The sequence below is a fragment of the Phyllobates terribilis genome, unplaced genomic scaffold, assembly GCF_046119375.1.
Source record: "Phyllobates terribilis strain yellow unplaced genomic scaffold, ASM4611937v1 Scaffold_3__8_contigs__length_932513732, whole genome shotgun sequence".
NCBI classification, from domain to species: Eukaryota; Metazoa; Chordata; class Amphibia; order Anura; family Dendrobatidae; genus Phyllobates; species Phyllobates terribilis.
Window position 1 is genome coordinate 288,582,128 of NW_027362763.1, and position 18,628 is coordinate 288,600,755.

The following is an 18,628-nucleotide window of genomic DNA, read 5'->3' on the forward strand; positions in this document are numbered from 1 at the left end:
TAAATACAACAGAGCAAATGATAAACAATAATTTAAAGCAGAAAACAATGGGAGGGAAAAATAGAGAAACCTAAAGCCTGCTGTGACACTGGTATTGGCACCCTTTGCATTAATTTACTATGGAAACATATTTTAACTCGCCTACAGTAAATCACAAAAGAAATTAACCTGTGATTAATTGTTAGTGCCCATGTGAGATGAATTTGCCAATGAATGATGACTTCACTGTTTTAAAAAGACACATGGTAGGCCCTGTTCCTTTGTCACAATGGTGAAGACAAAGTTAGCTGTCTGAGGACATCAGAACTGCTATTATTAGCAAACACAAGATTTTCAAAGGGTATAAGGCCATCTCCAAAGACCTTGGTATCCCAGTTTCAACAGTATGCAATGTTATTAAGAAGTTTACCAAGCATGGAACCATCAAGAACCTCTCTGGACATGGGGGAAAAAAGAAAATTGACAAGAGATGTCTTCAAAGGTTGGTGCGAATAATGGAAAAATCACCACTTCAAACATCCAAAGACCTGAAGATCAACCTGGAACAGTCTGGGGTCATGGTTTCAACAAGTACTATACACCGCACACTAAAGCAAGCAAAGCTTTATGGGCGAAGGCCAAGGAAGAAACCATTGCTGAAGAAAAGATATAAAAATGAACGACTGATCTTTGCCAAAGAGTACCTTGTTAAACCACAATCCTTCTGGGAAAATGTTCTGTGGACAGATGAAACAAAAATAGAGCTTTTTGGCAATGTAAGGCAACAGTTTGTTTACATGTGACGCAATGAAGCTTATAAGGAAAAGAACACCTTACCAACAGTTAAGCATGGTGGAGGATCCATAATGCTGTGGGGTTGCTTTGCTGCGTCTGTTACTGGAGGCCTTGACCGTATCACAGGAATCATATAATCAGAGAATTATCAAGAGAATTTAGAGTGAAATGTCCTACCCAATATAATAAAACTTGGCTTGAAATGAAGATCATGGGTCCTTCAGCAAGACAATAACCCGAAGCACACATCCAAAAGTATACAGGCATGGTTGAAAAAGAAAAAATGGACTGTTTTAAAATGGCCAGCAATGAGTTCTGACCTCAATCCCTTTGAAAATCATTGGGGTGAGTTGAAATCTGCCATTGGGAAAAAGAACCCTGCAAACATTCAAGAGCTTGAAAAAACTGCAGAGGAAGAGTGGGAGAAAATTGCAACTAAGAAGTGCAAGAAGCTTATAGACGGCTTCAAGAAACGTTGAGGCTGTCATCAATGCCAAAGGGTGTGCAACCAAATATTAATTAGGGGTGCCTTTATACTGCACATGATGTTTATTCTGTTTCTTCTTTGAAATTGCAACATGGAAGTTGAAAAACAATGTTTTATTGTTGCATTACTTTGGACCACTAATTGAAAAATCCTGAGGATATAATTTTGATACATTTCCATTTATTTCTGAAGATATTGTACAGTGGATGAAAAAAATGAAGAGGTGCCAATAATAGTGAGCAGCACGGTAATTCTTACTCACCCTTATTCTGCATTGCATATTTCAAATAAATGTTATTACATTTTATGGCAGACTCCCTGGTGACTACATTAAAGAGGATGTGCTGTGAGAATTCTCCGGTGCAGGCACCAGCAGCACCAAGGTGTTCAGTAACTCTGCAACCTGCCCTACAACCTGTATGTAACAAAACTGTATGCCATACACATGTGCAAAATGAACATACGGATGGCCCACGAACATAAGTAATGCACATACAGATGCAATACGGATATGAAAAACCTGACGGAGCTGGCATAAACTGGCGTAAAAAAGTGATGAGTCACAAAATTTTAGCAATACCTTGTGTTGCAACAACATTTGGTGACTTTTTAAGTTGTTTTACAAAAGAATTCTGAAGTAAACACCTAAATGAACCAGGGCCATATACTTTAGCCCAGACAGTTATCTAACTGTTGGGCACCTAAAGTCAAAGCAGGCACCAGGCTCATAAATGGTTGTGTGTAGCTGTTCATTCTTTCATTCATTTCAAATTATGATATAGTTAAATTATAGCAAGACTGCACTCCCAAAGTGTGTAAGGAGTCTGTGAGTTCCATCACCGTAAGTACCAGGAAATCAGGACATACAGACACTAAACTGCAGAAGTACATTGCAACCCAGGTTGTAACCATCCTGTTTCTGGCCAGCCATGACCTGCCTGATGCAATTGGCTCTACTCATTAAATTGTGCATAGATTTCTCTGCCCTAAACTCAATAGGTCCAGAAAGATTAATGGTGTATGAACTGCTATGAACATACCTAGTTCTCTTGGAAGGTGATGACTGTGGGTGAAGTTCACAACTCACCTGGGTATCTTGTAACCTGCAGGTTTCTACAGTTTCTACATGAGATATACTGTATGTTTTATAACTTTTACAACTAGGTCTTTATTGCAAAATAGAGCAGCAAAACTTTGGAAAATAAGAAAAGCAATTCATATTGACACATATGGTGACTATAGCAAAATATTTTAGTAATAGGAGTTGTTGTTGAAGTTATTCTTGTAATGTTTCCAAGTATTGTAAAACTCAGTAGCTTATTAAAAGGCCTCTGGGACAATAGAGCTGCAAAAATCAAAGCTGCCTACCCTGTCTGATATATGAGTACCATTAAAAAGACCACAACTTACAGCATTTAGTAGATTTTTTTCTTTAATTGTTAATAACTGGTAAACAAGTCGTAATGGTTATTCTACTCTATTCACAGATAAAAGAAAAATATTACAAAAAAATAGTTTGAACATAGCTGCATATATGTACACACCTTTCCTTATTTTCAGATTTGGAATACATATTTTTAAGGGGGAAGAATGGAGCAAGGGAGGAAGTTAGGAAAGGAAGGAAAGAGGGAATGAAGGAGGGAGGGAGGAAGTTAGTTAGGGAAGGAAAGAGGGAATGAGTCAGCGAGGAAGGGAGAGTGGAAGGATAGGAGGAAGGAAGGAAGGACGGAAAGAAGGCAGGAAGGAGGGAATGAGGGAGGGAGGAAGGGAGAGTGATAGGATGGGAGGGAGGGAGGGAGGGAGGGAGGAAGGAAGAGCAGGATGGAAGATGCAGATTTGGAATACATATTTTTAAGGGGGAAGAAAGGAAGGAAGTAGGGAGGGAGGAAGTTAGGGAAGGAAGGAAGCAGGGAGGGAGGAAGTTAGGGAAGGAAGGAGGAAGGGAGGAAGTTAGTTAAGTAAGGAAAGAGGGAAGGAAGGAGGGAGGGAGGGAGTTAGTGAAGGAAAGAGGGAATGAGGGAGCGAGGAAGGGAGAGTGGAATGATACGAGGAAGGACGGAAAGAAGGAAGGAAGGAGGGAAAGAAGGAAGGAGGGAATGAGGGAGGGAGATTGATAAGATGGGAGTAAGGGAGAGAGGAAGGAAGGGCGGAAGGAAGAGCAGGATGGAAGATGCAGATTTGGAATACATATTTTTAAGGGGAAAGAAAGAGAGGGAGGAAGTTAGGGAAGGAAGGAGGGATGGAGGAAGAGTTAGAGGATGGGAGGGAGAGAAGGAAGGAAGGAAATGTTATTATGAATAAATTCCTAAATACATTTAGTTTGCAAATCACTTGTTTTGCCTAGGGAGGCAATCCCTCTAGTACATTATAATGGCCACCATCTTGTTACACTGAGCTGACCTGTCCTAGAATATTTTTAGGCCAGGTGCCTGTGAGCATGTGTAGTAGGAATTTCTATAAATAATCTATACCTTGTACTGTCAAGCTATCCCCAGGTCACAGCAGGGGAACTTCCTACTGCACATGCTCACAGGCTCCTCTTCAGCTAACATTCTAGGCCAAGTTTCTGTAAGTGCAACATGATGTCAACCATTTTCATATACTACAGTGATTGCCTCTGTAGACAAAACTAAACTAATATGATTCTCGAATTAAAGGTATTTAGGAATTTATTCATATTAACATTTCCTTTCTTTCTTTATTTTTTCTATTCATAATTAAATGTTTTTTTAAAGTTCATGTTCTTCCTTGATCTTCATAGTATATTACAGTTAGTCTATATAAAAAAATGAGTAATTTATAGTTTGCATGGTAGTTCACACCAGTTTTCACAACTTCACAGGCTTCAGAGCTGAAATCTCCCAGAATTTCTTACTAGCTTCTTCTAACAAGTGTAGTCTTTACACGAGGCTATTGAGAAAGTCAGCTCTCCTTCTGCATTATATGAGCTCTTCTAAAGAGTTAAGAACCCCATACACCTTAGATAGCTGTTGGCCGAATGGTTGACACCCCCATATACAGGAACACATGGCATCGGCCGAGCACTCCTGTGTTCTTTATAAGAGAGCCCGTGTCAGACTGTTCTGGCAGCAGCTTATCTTCCAGAGATCAAAATAATCGTCTCTTTGAAATTCAACCATCATGTGTCAGGGGAGAGGCGGAGGCTACCCTACCCATTAGCTGATGCCACCGATATCAGCGGGTTTGGATAACTTTTGTCTAATGTGTATGTAGGGCTTTGGTAATAATCTGTCTCTGAAGCTGTTCAAGCTAAACTTTATGTGTAGCTTCAAATCAGTATAATAAATGTAGTGTTTATCAATTTAACTGTGTGTTTATCTGTGGATAGTAGATTAATGTATTTAGTGAGGAAACCCTCTTCGCACCGCTCGATGTCCGAATGCTTGGACCCTTACAGTTCATGAGAATCGGGGTCCCAAAGTCCCTCTTTTGGACAGAGCAGTAATGTGCTTGCATGACCCCTGCTTCATTCACTGCAGGAAACAGAGCTTTGTGAGGCCCAAAGAAAGTGATTGGAGCAGTCGGACCCCTGGCAATCATAAATTTGTCATCTATCTTCTGGATTGATGAAAAATGTACTCATCCTGTGGATAGCTGATACACGTATTTAGTGGGAAAACTGATTTAACTGCTGTTTGATTTAGAATGAAATAGAAGTATGATTAAGAATAATAAAAAAAATTATATGGGACACCTAAATTTTTCACATGACGATACATAAAGGTATGGCTTTATTAGCAAAATAACTAGACACGCTCCTGTTCTTAATACACTTTATATTTGGTTTCTCACTGTTTAAATTAGGGATTGTTCATTTAAAAGACAATCTTTGTTTATATGCACTCATCTATATGCATGAGGTACTTTATGTCCATATGCAAATTGCCTCTTCAGAGAGGAAGAGGACTTGAACTCTAGTGCCACCTATTGAAAGTAGCAATCCTAAAAGTCAATATTCACTCTTTAATGAGCCTTGCCACATAACTTAGGATAAAAGTCAAACCAGAATCTCTATATTCAGATACGTGTTTTGGGGTGTTGCGCCTCCTCAGTGCAAAGCAAGAGATCTGATTGGCTAGGCGAGAAGCCTCTGACTTGGTTCTAATTTGTAATTTCGCTCCCTATGGAGAGTGACATGCCTGACATGCCAGTGTAAGGAGACTTATAGGCCATGCAATGCTCCTCTGGGAAGTTAAATATTCAAATTGCCTCTTCAAAGATGAAGAAGGCATAAATTCTAACACCAGCTTTCAGAAGTAGCTCTCCTCAACGAGAGATGTTATCCCTTAGACACCAGTCAGAGGCCTCTTACATAGCCAAATCAGATCTCTAGCTCTGTAATGAGGAAAGGCAACACCCCAAAACACTGTGTGTGCAAACAGAGATTCTGGTTTGACTTTTAGCCTAAGTCATCTGGCAAGGCTTGTTAAAAGGTTGATATTTACTTTTAGGATTGCTACTTACAATAGGTGGCACTAGAGTTCAAGTCCTCTTCCTCTCTGAAGAGTATATTTGCATATATAATTTCCCAGAGGAGCATTGCATGGCTTATGAGTCTCTTTACACTGGCATGTCAGGCATGTCACTCTCCACAAGGAGAGAGTTTACCCCTTACACCCTTGTATGTCCATATAAATCTTCGCACATTTCTCTTCTATAAAGGTAACCAATCAGACTTTACAAGTATAGTCGTTATTATACTCGATAAAGGTTCTTTGATAATCAAATGGTCACCTAATCAGTATCCACTAAACCCTCATTACCTTTGCCATACAAAGACATCTCCTGAAGCTACCAAAACATTGTAACCAGACCACTTTGTGAGCTGACCCTGTCACTTTGCTCTGTTCTTCCTCACCCTAAAGTAAAGCTGTATTGTTTTCCACAGGGACCATGAGCTGACTTTTTATTCTTATACTTGATAGCCTCACATGTGAAATAAAGCCATCAGCCATAATTAGCTTTCTGAGCCTTTTCAAGACAGGATAAACGCATCAATATGGAATGCCACACAAACATTATGCACACTCCCTGTATATTATCACTGTCTAATATCCATCACACTATTCAAAGGTTTAAAAGTCAGTCACAGCCACTTAGTACCAGCATGGGAGGTCTCCAGGAAGATATGCCACAGAATTCAGCCATGCTCAACAATTCGAACGTTCATTTACGCACATGTCTGAAAGCAGTATTCAACATTGTACTCGCTAGAGCAAGTATAATAATATTCAATATTTCAAGATGTCCATTTGGATTATTTTCTGTGTAAACTTCATGTATATACACTGTGTTCCAAATTATTATGCAAATAATATTTTCTCAGATTTTCCCAAATTACCTATATGAATTGCAGTCATTGTAATTTTCCAGTCAAATAACTATTAGAGTACAATTGAAAGGTTTTTGTACAAACTGCCTATGATAACAGTATATTTTTAAAAAAATAAAAAACTCAACTGCACTCAAAATGCATGTTCCAAATTATTATGCACAGCAGAGTTTTCAACCTTTTTCATTTTAATAAAGAACAAAAAAATGGTCATTTTTGAAATTATAAGCATTAGCAGGTTATTACAAACTGAAATCAAACAGTTTTCAACTCAAAACTTTATTCTAGGTGATGTTACATTTGCACATAGGACCCCTTGTTCGAAAGGAGCTTCTGAACTCTCTCGTCCATTGAATTTGTCAGGTTTTGGATGGTTTCTGCTTTAATTGTTTTGCATGAGGACAGAATACCCTCCCAGAGCTGTTGCTTTGATGTGAACTGCCTCCCGCCATCATAGACACTCCTTTTGATGATGCTCCAGAGGTTCTCAATGGGGTTGAGGTCAGGGGAGCATGGGGGCCACACCATAAGTTTGTCCCCTTTTATGCCCATAGCAGCCAGAGATGCAGATGTGTTATGTGCAGCATGAGACGGGGCATTATCATGCATGAAAATGATCTTGCTGCGGAATACACGGTTCTTCTTCTTGAACCATGGAAGGAAGTGCTGTTTGAGAAACTCAACATACATTATGGAGTTCATCTTTACCCCTTCAGGGATCCTAAAAGGGCCGACAAACTCTCTCCCCATGATTCCAGCCCAAAACATTACTCCACCTCCTCCTTGTTAGCGCCGTAGCCGTGTTTGCATGGTGTGTCCATCAACCAGCCATCCTCCACTCCATCCATCTGGACCATCGAGATCATTTCATGCATGATAATGCCCCGTCTCTGCACATAACACATCTGCATCTCTGGCTGCTATGGGCATAAAAGGGGACAAACTTATGGTGTGGCACCCATGCTCCCCTGACCTCAACCCCATTGAGAACCTCTGGAGCATCATCAAAAGGAGTGTCTATGATGGCAGGAGGCAGTTCACATTTAAGCAACAGCTCTGGGAGGGTATTCTGTCCTCATGCAAAACAGTTAAAGCAGAAACCATCCAAAACCTGACAAATTCAATGGACGAGAGAGTTCAGAAGCTCCTTTCGAACAAGGGGTCCTATGTGCAAATGTAACATCACCTAGAATAAAGTTTTGAGTTGAAAACTGTTTGATTTCAGTTTGAAATAACCTTCTAATGCTTATAATTTCAAAAATGACCATTTTTTTGCTCTTTATTAAAATGAAAAAGGTTGAAAACTCTGCTGTGCATAATAAATTGGAACATGCATTTTGAGTGCAGTTTGAGTTTTTTATTTTTTAAAAAATATACAGTTATCATAGGCAGTTTGTACAAAAACCTTTCAATTGTACTCTAATAGTTATTTGACTGGAAAATTACAATGACTGCAATTCATATAGGTAATTTGGGAAAATCTGAGAAAATATTATTTGCATAATAATTTGGAACACAGTGTATTTGTCTTGTATATTTGCTTTGTAGTAGTTATTATTATCATTATTATTAATAATAATAATATATTAATATTATCATTATTATTAACTACTACAAATGCAAATATACAAAGCAAATACATACATGAAGTTTACACAGAAAATAATCCAAATGGTCCTCTGGAAATTTTGTAAAAAAGAGAAAGTGGCTTTTTTATTTGTACTGGTTGGTCCAACTTAGTAACATTTAGAAACATATTCAAAAGCTGTCTTCTCAGATGCACAAAGCAGTAAGTCATGGAACACTGAAGACATAAAATACTAATTTTGAAGAATATTAAAATTGTAAAAGGTAGGAGAATGGCTTTCTGTCTGCGGAGTAGTTGCTGACTCCTAAATGGAGGTGATGGGGTACCAAACAAGCCCGGGTCAGAACCAGAGAATCACTTGACAATGCCAAAAATGGAAATAAAAAGCAAGGTCAACAAAAGGGGAGTCAGAATCTAGTAAAGGCAGGCAAAGTTATCAGAAACACGGTTTGAGGTCAAAACCAGAGTGAACACCAAAGGGTTAAACTAGGGAAGTATTCTAGCAGAAGTCAAGTCAGAACACAAAGTAGCAATCCAGGACAGCACACCAGATATTATCCAAATAATACATTAACTAACACTGGGCTTAACAATCAGAAAACTTAATAAGGAGTTTAGACTATTTATTGGCTAATGAGCCCGCACCATGATTGGCCAACGAACTGAAAATCCTAATTGACCAAAACTGCAAGCTTTGAATGGCTGGAGACAGTGGCACTCAACCTGATTGGGCAGCTGAGTGCACGGAGAGGTGGTGACTGTCAGAGAAGAATGTTGGAGGTAAAGGCAGAGTAGTTTATGGGTATGCTGCACCTACACCACGACTAGAAGAAGTCCAGTGCTGAGTATACATGTTTACTGCCATACAGGGAGGTGATGAGCAGTTGCCCCATATCTATTGTGCACCACCTTGAATACAGTAGGGGTGCACAAGCTTAATGTCTACGCCATGCAATAGTAATAGGACGTCCGGTAATAGAAAATCACTGAACTCAGCTTTCTTTGGCAGTCCCATAGGCAATCCAGTCCTGAGGATCAATTGGATTTCTCATGGTCAACCCTCCAGAAATCATTAACTTATCCACTATCCAATGAAAAGTAGATAACTTTGGATTCTGGGAATACCCTTTTAATGTCTTGATTCAGCCCTATGTAGAGAAACTCAGATGTAAAGTGTTCATATCACATATCCACTGCTACACCTTGCTGCACAGTGCCACCACTGGGCAAATGAAGCATTACATGGTGCCCATTTGAATCAATAGACTGTTCATGTAATGCACCAATTTGTTGGTTTCTCTATATACAGACAAAAGTTGCTCTGCTGCCCCTCTGCTATTTGACTTATCCTGGATATGCTATTAATTCAGAATTCGCCAACCGAATGTTTTGACATGTTTAGTGCTGTTTTATAAAAATAAATCTATTTAACCTTTAAAACTATTTTTCACATTTTAATACAGTTACCATGTTTATCAAAGCTACATGACATACTGCAGTGAACTTCCATGCTGAGTTTTTTTCTGTGCAGGCACAATATGATCCGAAAGACAGTCTATAGTTAATAGAGTTTTGATGCTCTTTTATACCAATGGTAGCTATGTAAAGAAAATCCAAATGATGAATTAAAGAAGAACACTGTAGAAACTGTAAAATCATAACATTCATTTGATTAACTTAAAACCATTTTGTGCCACAATGAGTGAGTTTAAAGGCACCAAACAACCATTGCGCTTTGCAACTATCACTCTTCTGTGAGCTTGGTCAGTATAAATCTGGAGTGATGGTGCTGCTTCGCTATGAACAGCGAGGTAAAGTCTATGCAGAGACAGAAAAAAGCACTCACCGTTTCCTAAAAGTACAGTCCTTTAGCCTAAAGCTTTCTTTAAATGAAATGCTAACAGTAACTTCAAAAAATGTACCACTAAATAGAAGAGACACAGATAAGAGAAATGCCAAATGTTGGTGTCGGTTCATACTTAGTTTCCTTTGCCTTGCAATAATGTTGACACTAAGTACGTTCCCCGCCCTAACCAAGAGTGATCCCATATCAACTCCCGAACCTAGACCATATTCAAAGTTCCTAATCATTCATTGCAGTTAAAGGGAATCTGTCACCCCCTGGGCGATATCAGACCTTTACTATGGGCATACAGGGTATAGAAAAGTAAATCTATACATACCTGTATGGCCCATAGCAGATGTCTGATTGCAGAGAAATGTGTTTTTATCAACTTGGTTTTGCTCAGGGGACTGAGTTTAGGAGTCAGTGTGGGATCGACCTTGGTAGGAAGGGGGACCCACTTAGAGCCAATTTTGAGGAATAGTCTGTATGGATAGCCTGGTTTTCAGCCTTCTTATTACAAGGCAAATGAAAGTATGCGCCAACACCAAGTTCGCTATTCCTCTTATCCATGTCTCTTTTATTTAGTGGTAATCTGAACCTACTGTTAGCATGTTTGCATTCCATTTAAAGCATTGTATTATTTTTTCTTTTTTTCTTTTTTTGGAGAATGGTTTTAAATTAATTGAATAAATGTTATGTTTTAATCCCAGTATTTCTATCACTATATTAAGATTTAGAGATGAAGTACCTCCCTTATTATGACATCATACACTAATTCCCATTGTTATAACTTTCAAATCAGGAGCTTAACATGGGAGAGAAACTGGAGAATTTGCCTTGCGTGGGTGTTAGGGGACACCAGCAATCCACTTTGTCAGGACCAAGGTGTTTAGATACAGGGTGACTGAAGAACATTGAACCTTTTGATGAAGGAAAGCCTAGTGACAGCTCTGCCAAAATATAGAAAGTCTGTCCTGCAACCATACCACAGAGAGATACAAAGGCTCCGATTCATCAAAGCTTTGACGCCTGAAATTTAATGGTTTGAAAAGTTGCAAAATATTTGCTGCACAAAAGTTTCAAAACTTTTGCCATTTTCATGCCAGTTTTGGCATGAAAATGGGCTTACCTTACGTCATTTACTGGAGTAAGATTTGTGGCAAGGCACATGGAGGTGCACGCCACTTTTAAGACATGCCTCAGTGTTGAACTGTGGTTCCAAGAGCCCACCATTACCACAACTCTGGGGGCCTACTGTTCAGCCTCATGCAAACATCACATTATTGTCATTCTCAAATTGACCTATGATTCTATATAATAATACACTTGGTAGTAATAGTAAATGAGTGATAGGATGATAACTTTGTTTGTACTAAATTAACTAAGTTTATTGTGCCAAATAGTGCTCATGTAATAGGGTGGGGCCCACCAAGGGATTCATCTGTTCCCCTGTCGGCCAGTCTGAGCCTGCGCCCCTTAATGAACCAGGTGTCTCAGACTTTTCCCCTTATCAAAACTGGTATGAACAATGCTGGTCTTGATAAATCACACACATAAATCCTTCTTTTTGTGGTTGTATCCTCTCTCCATAGATTCTGTTATATTTTTAAAAAATGTATATGTCACATAATAAGCCTAAAAACACATGTTGTAAGTAACGCATATGAACTCTGATGTCTCATTCAGAGGCTATAAAATAAAATCAGAGGCATGCAGATGCACAATATGGGATTATAATCCAACATAAATTTCTCAACCAGTGCATATTTCAATAATAATCAAAGCTCCATGGCTTGCACCTAATGACAATGAATACGGGTGAATCGCTTAACCATAGATATACAACGAAGAAAAAAATGCGATTGAAACAACCCAGCAGGTGTTTTAATCATAAAAATTAACTTTTATTAAATATATAATTAAAAATAGAAAATAGATATACAAGATAAATATCTGGCAGAGACAATGCAAGACATACATATCTAAAATTCCATCATGCTCAATGGACACCAAGGTCCACAAAATGAGAATTTTTTTTTTTTTCGACTTTTTTTGGGGGGGGGGTTCTCATTTTGTTAATATTTAATAATAGTTAATTTTTATGATTAAAACACCTGCTGGGTTGTTTCAATATGGGATTATAGCAGTATAAGCTCTGTATTAGAGATTTCATCAACTTGGGTACATGGTCATATGGAAATGGGTTTTCTATGGCCAGTTGAATAGGTTACAGGTAGCAGATCAGTAGCTTTGAGCAAAGCATCTTCATCAAAGGGAGTGACAGCACCTGTGGGGAAACCCTTCAATAAGAAGATTTGTAATGAGTCTATGTAGACCAAAATTACACCATACACTGCTCAATCCAGCTGGGCAAAATCATAAATTTTAATGAATGAAATATTTTAAAACAAAAAATATTTATTTAGATCTGTGGGTGTTGTATATAGAAAACCTGCAACAAATGCATATTTTACTTGAAAAACATATTACTAGGCCCAGGCTGAATTAGCTAACAAGGAAGCAATGGTATACATTTTATCATGTAATATTATTACTGAGTGCCTGTTCATTCACATTACTGAGTGCATCTATTAAGTAATAGCCTTTTAAGGCAAAACAAGTGGAGTCTCTCCTAAGTTCCTATGCCAGGCCGGTCTCAGATGATTGAGCCTATGCAGGACACCGCTAAAGTCAGAGTGAACACATGGGCCTCCAAGAAATGATTAATTCTTAACTGACTTTGTGAACCAAGCTTTGTTTTTAGTTATGATTAGATATCATGTCACAGAGAGCCGTCCAGAAAGCCATGTGTTACATTAGAGGCCTTATACTGTGCAGAGATCTGCTGCCTACTCTGCTCTGTTTGTATTTATTTATAAAGCAAGACAGCCTTCGAGACCTGTAATGAGATGCTGTAGTTTTTTAAAGAGGTAAAATAATTTTCAAACACAGACACACAATGAGTTTATTTATTTAGAAAGTTGTTAAATAGAGTCTGGGAATTCAAATATTCAATGTTGACATTGTGCAGAACTGGACATAAGCCAAGCTCAACTTTCCCTCTCCCTCTCTGGAGACACCCAATGAACCAGGAATTTAGACTTTCTCCTCCTTCTTTACTAAATAGGTAAAAGTCATTAATTACAGGCAAAGCTGTATCTGAGCCATAATCAAGTAATGGGATCCTGGAATCAGGAACTACAAAGGGATCTAAGTGTGTTTAGCTGTAAAGTCAAAGCCCAAAGTAGCATGTCTGACTTTGGAAATGGGTTTTGTAAACAGACCCTTCCTTCTCTTGAAACATTTTATTACATGTTACCCAAGCAGAATGGCTTTGTTTTATAAAAAAAAAAAAAAAAAGTGCCTGTCATATAAAGCTGTCAGTTTTTACTCCACCACCTTAACCATATCATTGATCCAATTACTAACCCGTTACATGCCAAACTTTATCTGGAATTAAACATTGACTAAATCTTGTTTGAAGAAAGCTCTGCTTAAACCAGCGAAGATTAGTACCTAAAATAAAGACTTATTGCGGAAGAGCCTACTCAAGAAATACTTCCAAAAGTGATGGAAATTACCCAAAACAAATGGGTTTAAGTGCAAACGTAACTATAAAGGATTACTGGGCACTGGACAAAATCCATGACAAATATTACTAAAGGCAAAAGGTACTGCCCACAAGGAAAGGTTCCCAGTTCAACAAGAAGGGCAGGCTGTTTAAAAGAATCTAGCACAGAATTTTCTCTCATCGATATATATACCAGATCCTGAAGTGTACTAACAATCTTATTATAAGGGTTATTTCTAGATGCTTAAAAGTAACAGTTTGGTATCATGAATGGAGAATTATTATGTTCCGCCTCCTGTGGGGAAAACTAAAAACTACAAGGTGGAATAAAATAAAAAATATACTTACCTTTCCTCCCATACAACCCCTTTTTAGGACTCCTTTTAGGCTTACCACATCAGAATGATGGATGGCATCAGCAGCGATGCCCTAAGACTACCACTTCTCCCTATATTGCCACTGGAGGGAAGCAGTAGTCTGAAATCACAATATCACACAGATCATAGTAGTGAACAACAGACAGCAAATTCTTAAGGAAGAAAGTTTTTTTAAGCTAAATATAGCAATTAAAGCTTAACATGATATTAAACACAACTATTACACTGGACTATCACTTTAAATACAAACACACAACTTGCAAAAAAAAATCAGGTGACCCTTGCAAAATCTTTATCAATTCAAAACTTAGTTGGACAGAACACTCTGTATGATATGTCAGATCAGTTCTTGACAAACTGGTATCAATGAAGCACAAAGGTCTCCGGATGACATCCAGCTATAATAGATGGTGTTTACAAGAGAAGTGACATATATGACTTGGGTAATGGATTATTGAGGAATGACTTCCTACTGGCCTGTAGGTGTATCACAATTCCTATAATACAATGTTTGTAAAGTACCATCTGGTAAATTAAGGGTTCCCTGCAATAGAAAATGAGACTAAAGCAATGGCAAGCAAGGTAATAGGAAGCTATTATCTGCTGTCCAGTAAACATACAACTTTACTATATTGTTACTATGTTGTGATTAATTAGCAGGAAAATATAATATTCTGTGTAAAACTGAACACAGACTCACGATACATTCTGATGACATTCCAGATTATCAGCCATTAGCAGGACACATTTGTTTGTGCAAATTACTGATAAAGCTTCTCACAGGTAGCAATAATTGTTATGATTTGCTTCTGAGTGATTGTACATTGCATGGCTAAATGTAAATGCACAGAGGAAAGCAATAAACAATAACACTTAATTATTTTTTACCAAAATTGATTGTACATAATAGGAAAAAACATCTGAACAGATAAACCATGTTAGAAAATGGCAACATATGTACTACAATTGTAACAGTAGAAATTTTTATTAGGTATGGATCTTAGTCTTATATGTTGACATTCTTTTACCTGATAGTAAATCCTAAATTGAAGGTTGAGTTCTTGGGCAAATCAATTGCAATTTGGACATTAAGGCATGTTTAAAGTGAAAAGGAAGGAAGGAAGGAAGGAAGGAAGGAAGGAAGGAAGGAAGGAAGGAAGGAAGGAAGGATGGATAAAATAAACAAGATAGAAAAGAAAGAAAGAAAGAAAGAAAGAAAGAAAGAAAGAAAGAAAGAAAAACAAAGAAAGAAAGAAAAAGAAAAAAACATTAAAATAAAGAAGGTAAGAGGACAGGAAAGAAAAAGAAAGAAGTGTAAAATAAAGATGGAAAGAAGATAGAAAGGAAGGAAAAAAAGAAAGAATGAATGAATGAATGAATGAGAAAGAAAGAACAGTAAAATAAAGAAGGAAAGAAAGAAGACACCAAGGAGGGAAAGAAAGAATGAAAGAGAGAGAAGGAACAGTAAAGTAAAGAAGGAAAGAGGACAGGGAAGAAAAAAAAGAAAGAAAGAAAGAAAGGTAAAATAAAGAAGGAAAGAAGATAGAAAGGAAGGAAAGAATGAATGAATGAGAAAGAAAGAAAGAAAAAAATACCAGTAAAATAAAGAAGGAAGTAAAGAAGACATGAAGGAAGGAAAGAAAGAAAGAATGAAAGAGAAAGAAATAATGAAAGAGAAAAGAAGAAAGAATGAAACACTAGGATCACTTGGTATAGCCTATAGTAACATGACACAAGCTTATGCACATCATTCCCTTGGTCCACACCTGAAGCATGGGTCATGACTCTGTCACTGATATTGGAGGCTCTTTCTTAAGAAGAGCTGGGTAATGTGTTCCTGAGATATTCTGGCTCATTAATAGCACTTTGTGCCAGATGAAGTAAAGAGCCGCTAAGAGGTAATGGCAAAGTGATGGCAAATAAACAGTACAGAGCTGGCAGGATTTCACTGCTCACAACACAGATCCGAGTGGACTATTAAATAGGCACATAAACTTGCCAGGGCTTTAATGTGTGGACACAGGCGGCTGAGAGCTGGGGACGTGTGACTTTATGATGTCACATGGTGGGGACAGGCGCTGGGAGTGCTAACGTGTAAAAGTAACACGTGCAGCAAGTGCAGAAGGTGCCCCCTCTACCATGCTGTCGGGTAACTAGTAGTGGGCATCGGAAAGACCTACATGTCACCAGATTGTATTCTCACTGCTGAGGATCTCTGTCATGGAGATAGATCTATTTACACAGTCTTCTAGGTTCATGCATGTCATGCTAAACTATATATAAATATATATATATATATTTATTTAGTATTAATATATTATTTAGATAGTCATTTAAATATTTTATTACAGATAGTGGTTCTAATTAAAATGAACAAAATTATTACAAATAATTTATATGATGTCCTTCAGGAAAGAGAGTTGTAAAAGGAGGGAAAGCCATTGTATAACTATCAGGCTGGTAGCAAAGACGTGTAGCTTGTCCATTCTGAGATGTAGAGGTGTCAGACACATAAAGGCATGTATTGTTATTACTGATTGCTATGTGACAATTAGAGGCTTTATTCCCAGACCTCTGGAGGGGTCCTGACTATTGATGCACAGGAAGAATAGAGGGCCAGTGTGGACAGAGACAGCTGACTGATTGAATTACTGGGGTCACTAGCAAACCCCTGCTTGTGACACTTAATACCACCAAAGGGAAGAGGTGGCTCAAGAGCTAAGAGCCCAACAATCTTAACAATCCACATCCATTTCCTCTATTGATAACAGTGTATCGACAGATTAGCGTTTACTTTATTTCTTGCAATAACACAAAGGATACATCTGCACGGATGAATATATATATATATATATATATATATATATATATATATATATATATATATAATACACACAGCAATATATATATATAAATACATATATATCACAGTGTTATGTATATATATATATATATATATATATATATATATATATATATTAGCTTTATATTACCGGCTCAGTATAAATTCACACATCAGTCTAATTCCAAATGAATCTCCCCTTTATTTGCCATCACATCTGAGCAGACATGTTCTTGCTGCTGCTTCTTGCATATTTTTTTGGTTATCGCTATAATTATTAGAAGTCTTAGTTGTGTGCAGACACCTTTTTCTCTATTCTACAGTCTTACAAGTTACAAACATAACGAAATCGTCCTTCCAGCCGGCATCACCGCTCGTCCTCAGCACATGTGTGACCACAAACACTGGGATAAGTGAAGCAATGATCTGGACGATTAGTTTCCGAGATGGCAGCGGCTGGATAATATCTTACTCGCACCTGATCTAGCAGATACCAGAAGTCATCGGATTTCCGATCGCCTTCATTTACAAGTGAGAGTAGGAACATGAAATGGTCTTTTACAACGATTTCCTTTATTTTTTTTTACAAATTAGAAACCGCTATGAATATTTTCCTAAATGAAAAGGTTATGTGTAAAAACGCATTGGCGTAGCGCACACGTTATTCCCATAGGCACATTCACATGCTGTCCGACACTGGGATTTGCAGGGTTAATGTCTCATTCGCTGCCTGTCCAGTTTAAACTGTTAGCCCGGAGTTTGCTGCCAATCACACAGCGCCCACTAGCGGTAACATTTCTCTCTGCAGCTTCATTCAGATCACTACTCTCCCAGAGCAACATCAACTTTGTGAAAGTCCTGCCTGCCTCATCCCTGCAGCAGCCCGCACTGCCAGCAGCCAGCAACCTGGACTGGGTGCAGCAGCCCGCACTGCCAGCAGCCAGCAACCTGGACGGGGTGCAGCAGCCTCCACATCAGCCCCCACCACTGCACCCATCCAGAGGCCAGCGCTGGTGCCTGGGGACCCCTTCATGGACTCCATGCTCTATGGGAATGCAGGCTGCTGCTGCTCTGCCCGGATGATGTACAAGACCTGTATGCAAGATGGCAGAAGCCCCAGACGGGCACATTGCACCTACTTGTGGTCAGCTTCCTTGCCCGGCCCTTGGACCTCATGGTGACCGCTCTGCGAGGAGGATCTGCAGGAGTTTTCCTTTGGATCTTTTCCTTATTTTTTCTTTTTTCTCTCTGTCTCCCTCTTTCACTCTCTCAATCCCCTTCTCATTCCGGACTCGCTATCTCCCCAGCATTGTCAGTTTAGACACCTTCGCGCATGCGCTCTTCACCTCAAACCTCTGCCAAAAAAGTTTGCTGCGATTTATCATTTTGATTTGAGATCTTGTCACATGGAGCTGAGTGTGTATGAAGGCTTCCCAGAGACCCCGGCTACCAGAGCAGCCCCCTATAGCTCTCAGAACTGGAGACCCAGCATCCCATTACCCCATAAAGTCCCCGATCCTGCAAATCTCTCCGACTTTACTTCTGTTTCTCCGATTAACCCTTTACCTGCTGCACAGTATTGCAGCTGTCATTTGTTCACATACTAAAATCAACTCCCGGGATGGAAGAGTTTAGAATAAGGTTTATTTATACAACCCTACACAATTGGGATCCATTTATATATGATCATCTGTTGTACAGGACATAACATGCGACCCTCTTATTAAGTCACATGTGGACAAATCTATAGTCACTTATCATGTAAAGGAATTATCCAGTTTTGTCTCATA

The 18,628-nt window shown here is 38.6% G+C and overlaps 1 protein-coding gene across 4 annotated transcripts in view; it reads right to left on the reverse strand.

Moving 5' to 3' along the window:
- MECOM (MDS1 and EVI1 complex locus) overlaps window positions 1-18,185 on the reverse strand; it is a 792,569-nt gene extending 774,384 nt beyond the window's left edge. For all 4 annotated transcript variants that reach the window (XM_073674844.1, XM_073674842.1, XM_073674843.1 and 1 more), the window contains exon 1: window positions 17,978-18,185. In XM_073674844.1, the coding sequence (XP_073530945.1) occupies window positions 17,978-18,014 (37 nt within the window). In that variant the 5' untranslated portion in view covers window positions 18,015-18,185. The remainder of the gene's footprint in view (window positions 1-17,977) is intronic.
- Window positions 18,186-18,628: the final 443 nt, after the last annotated feature.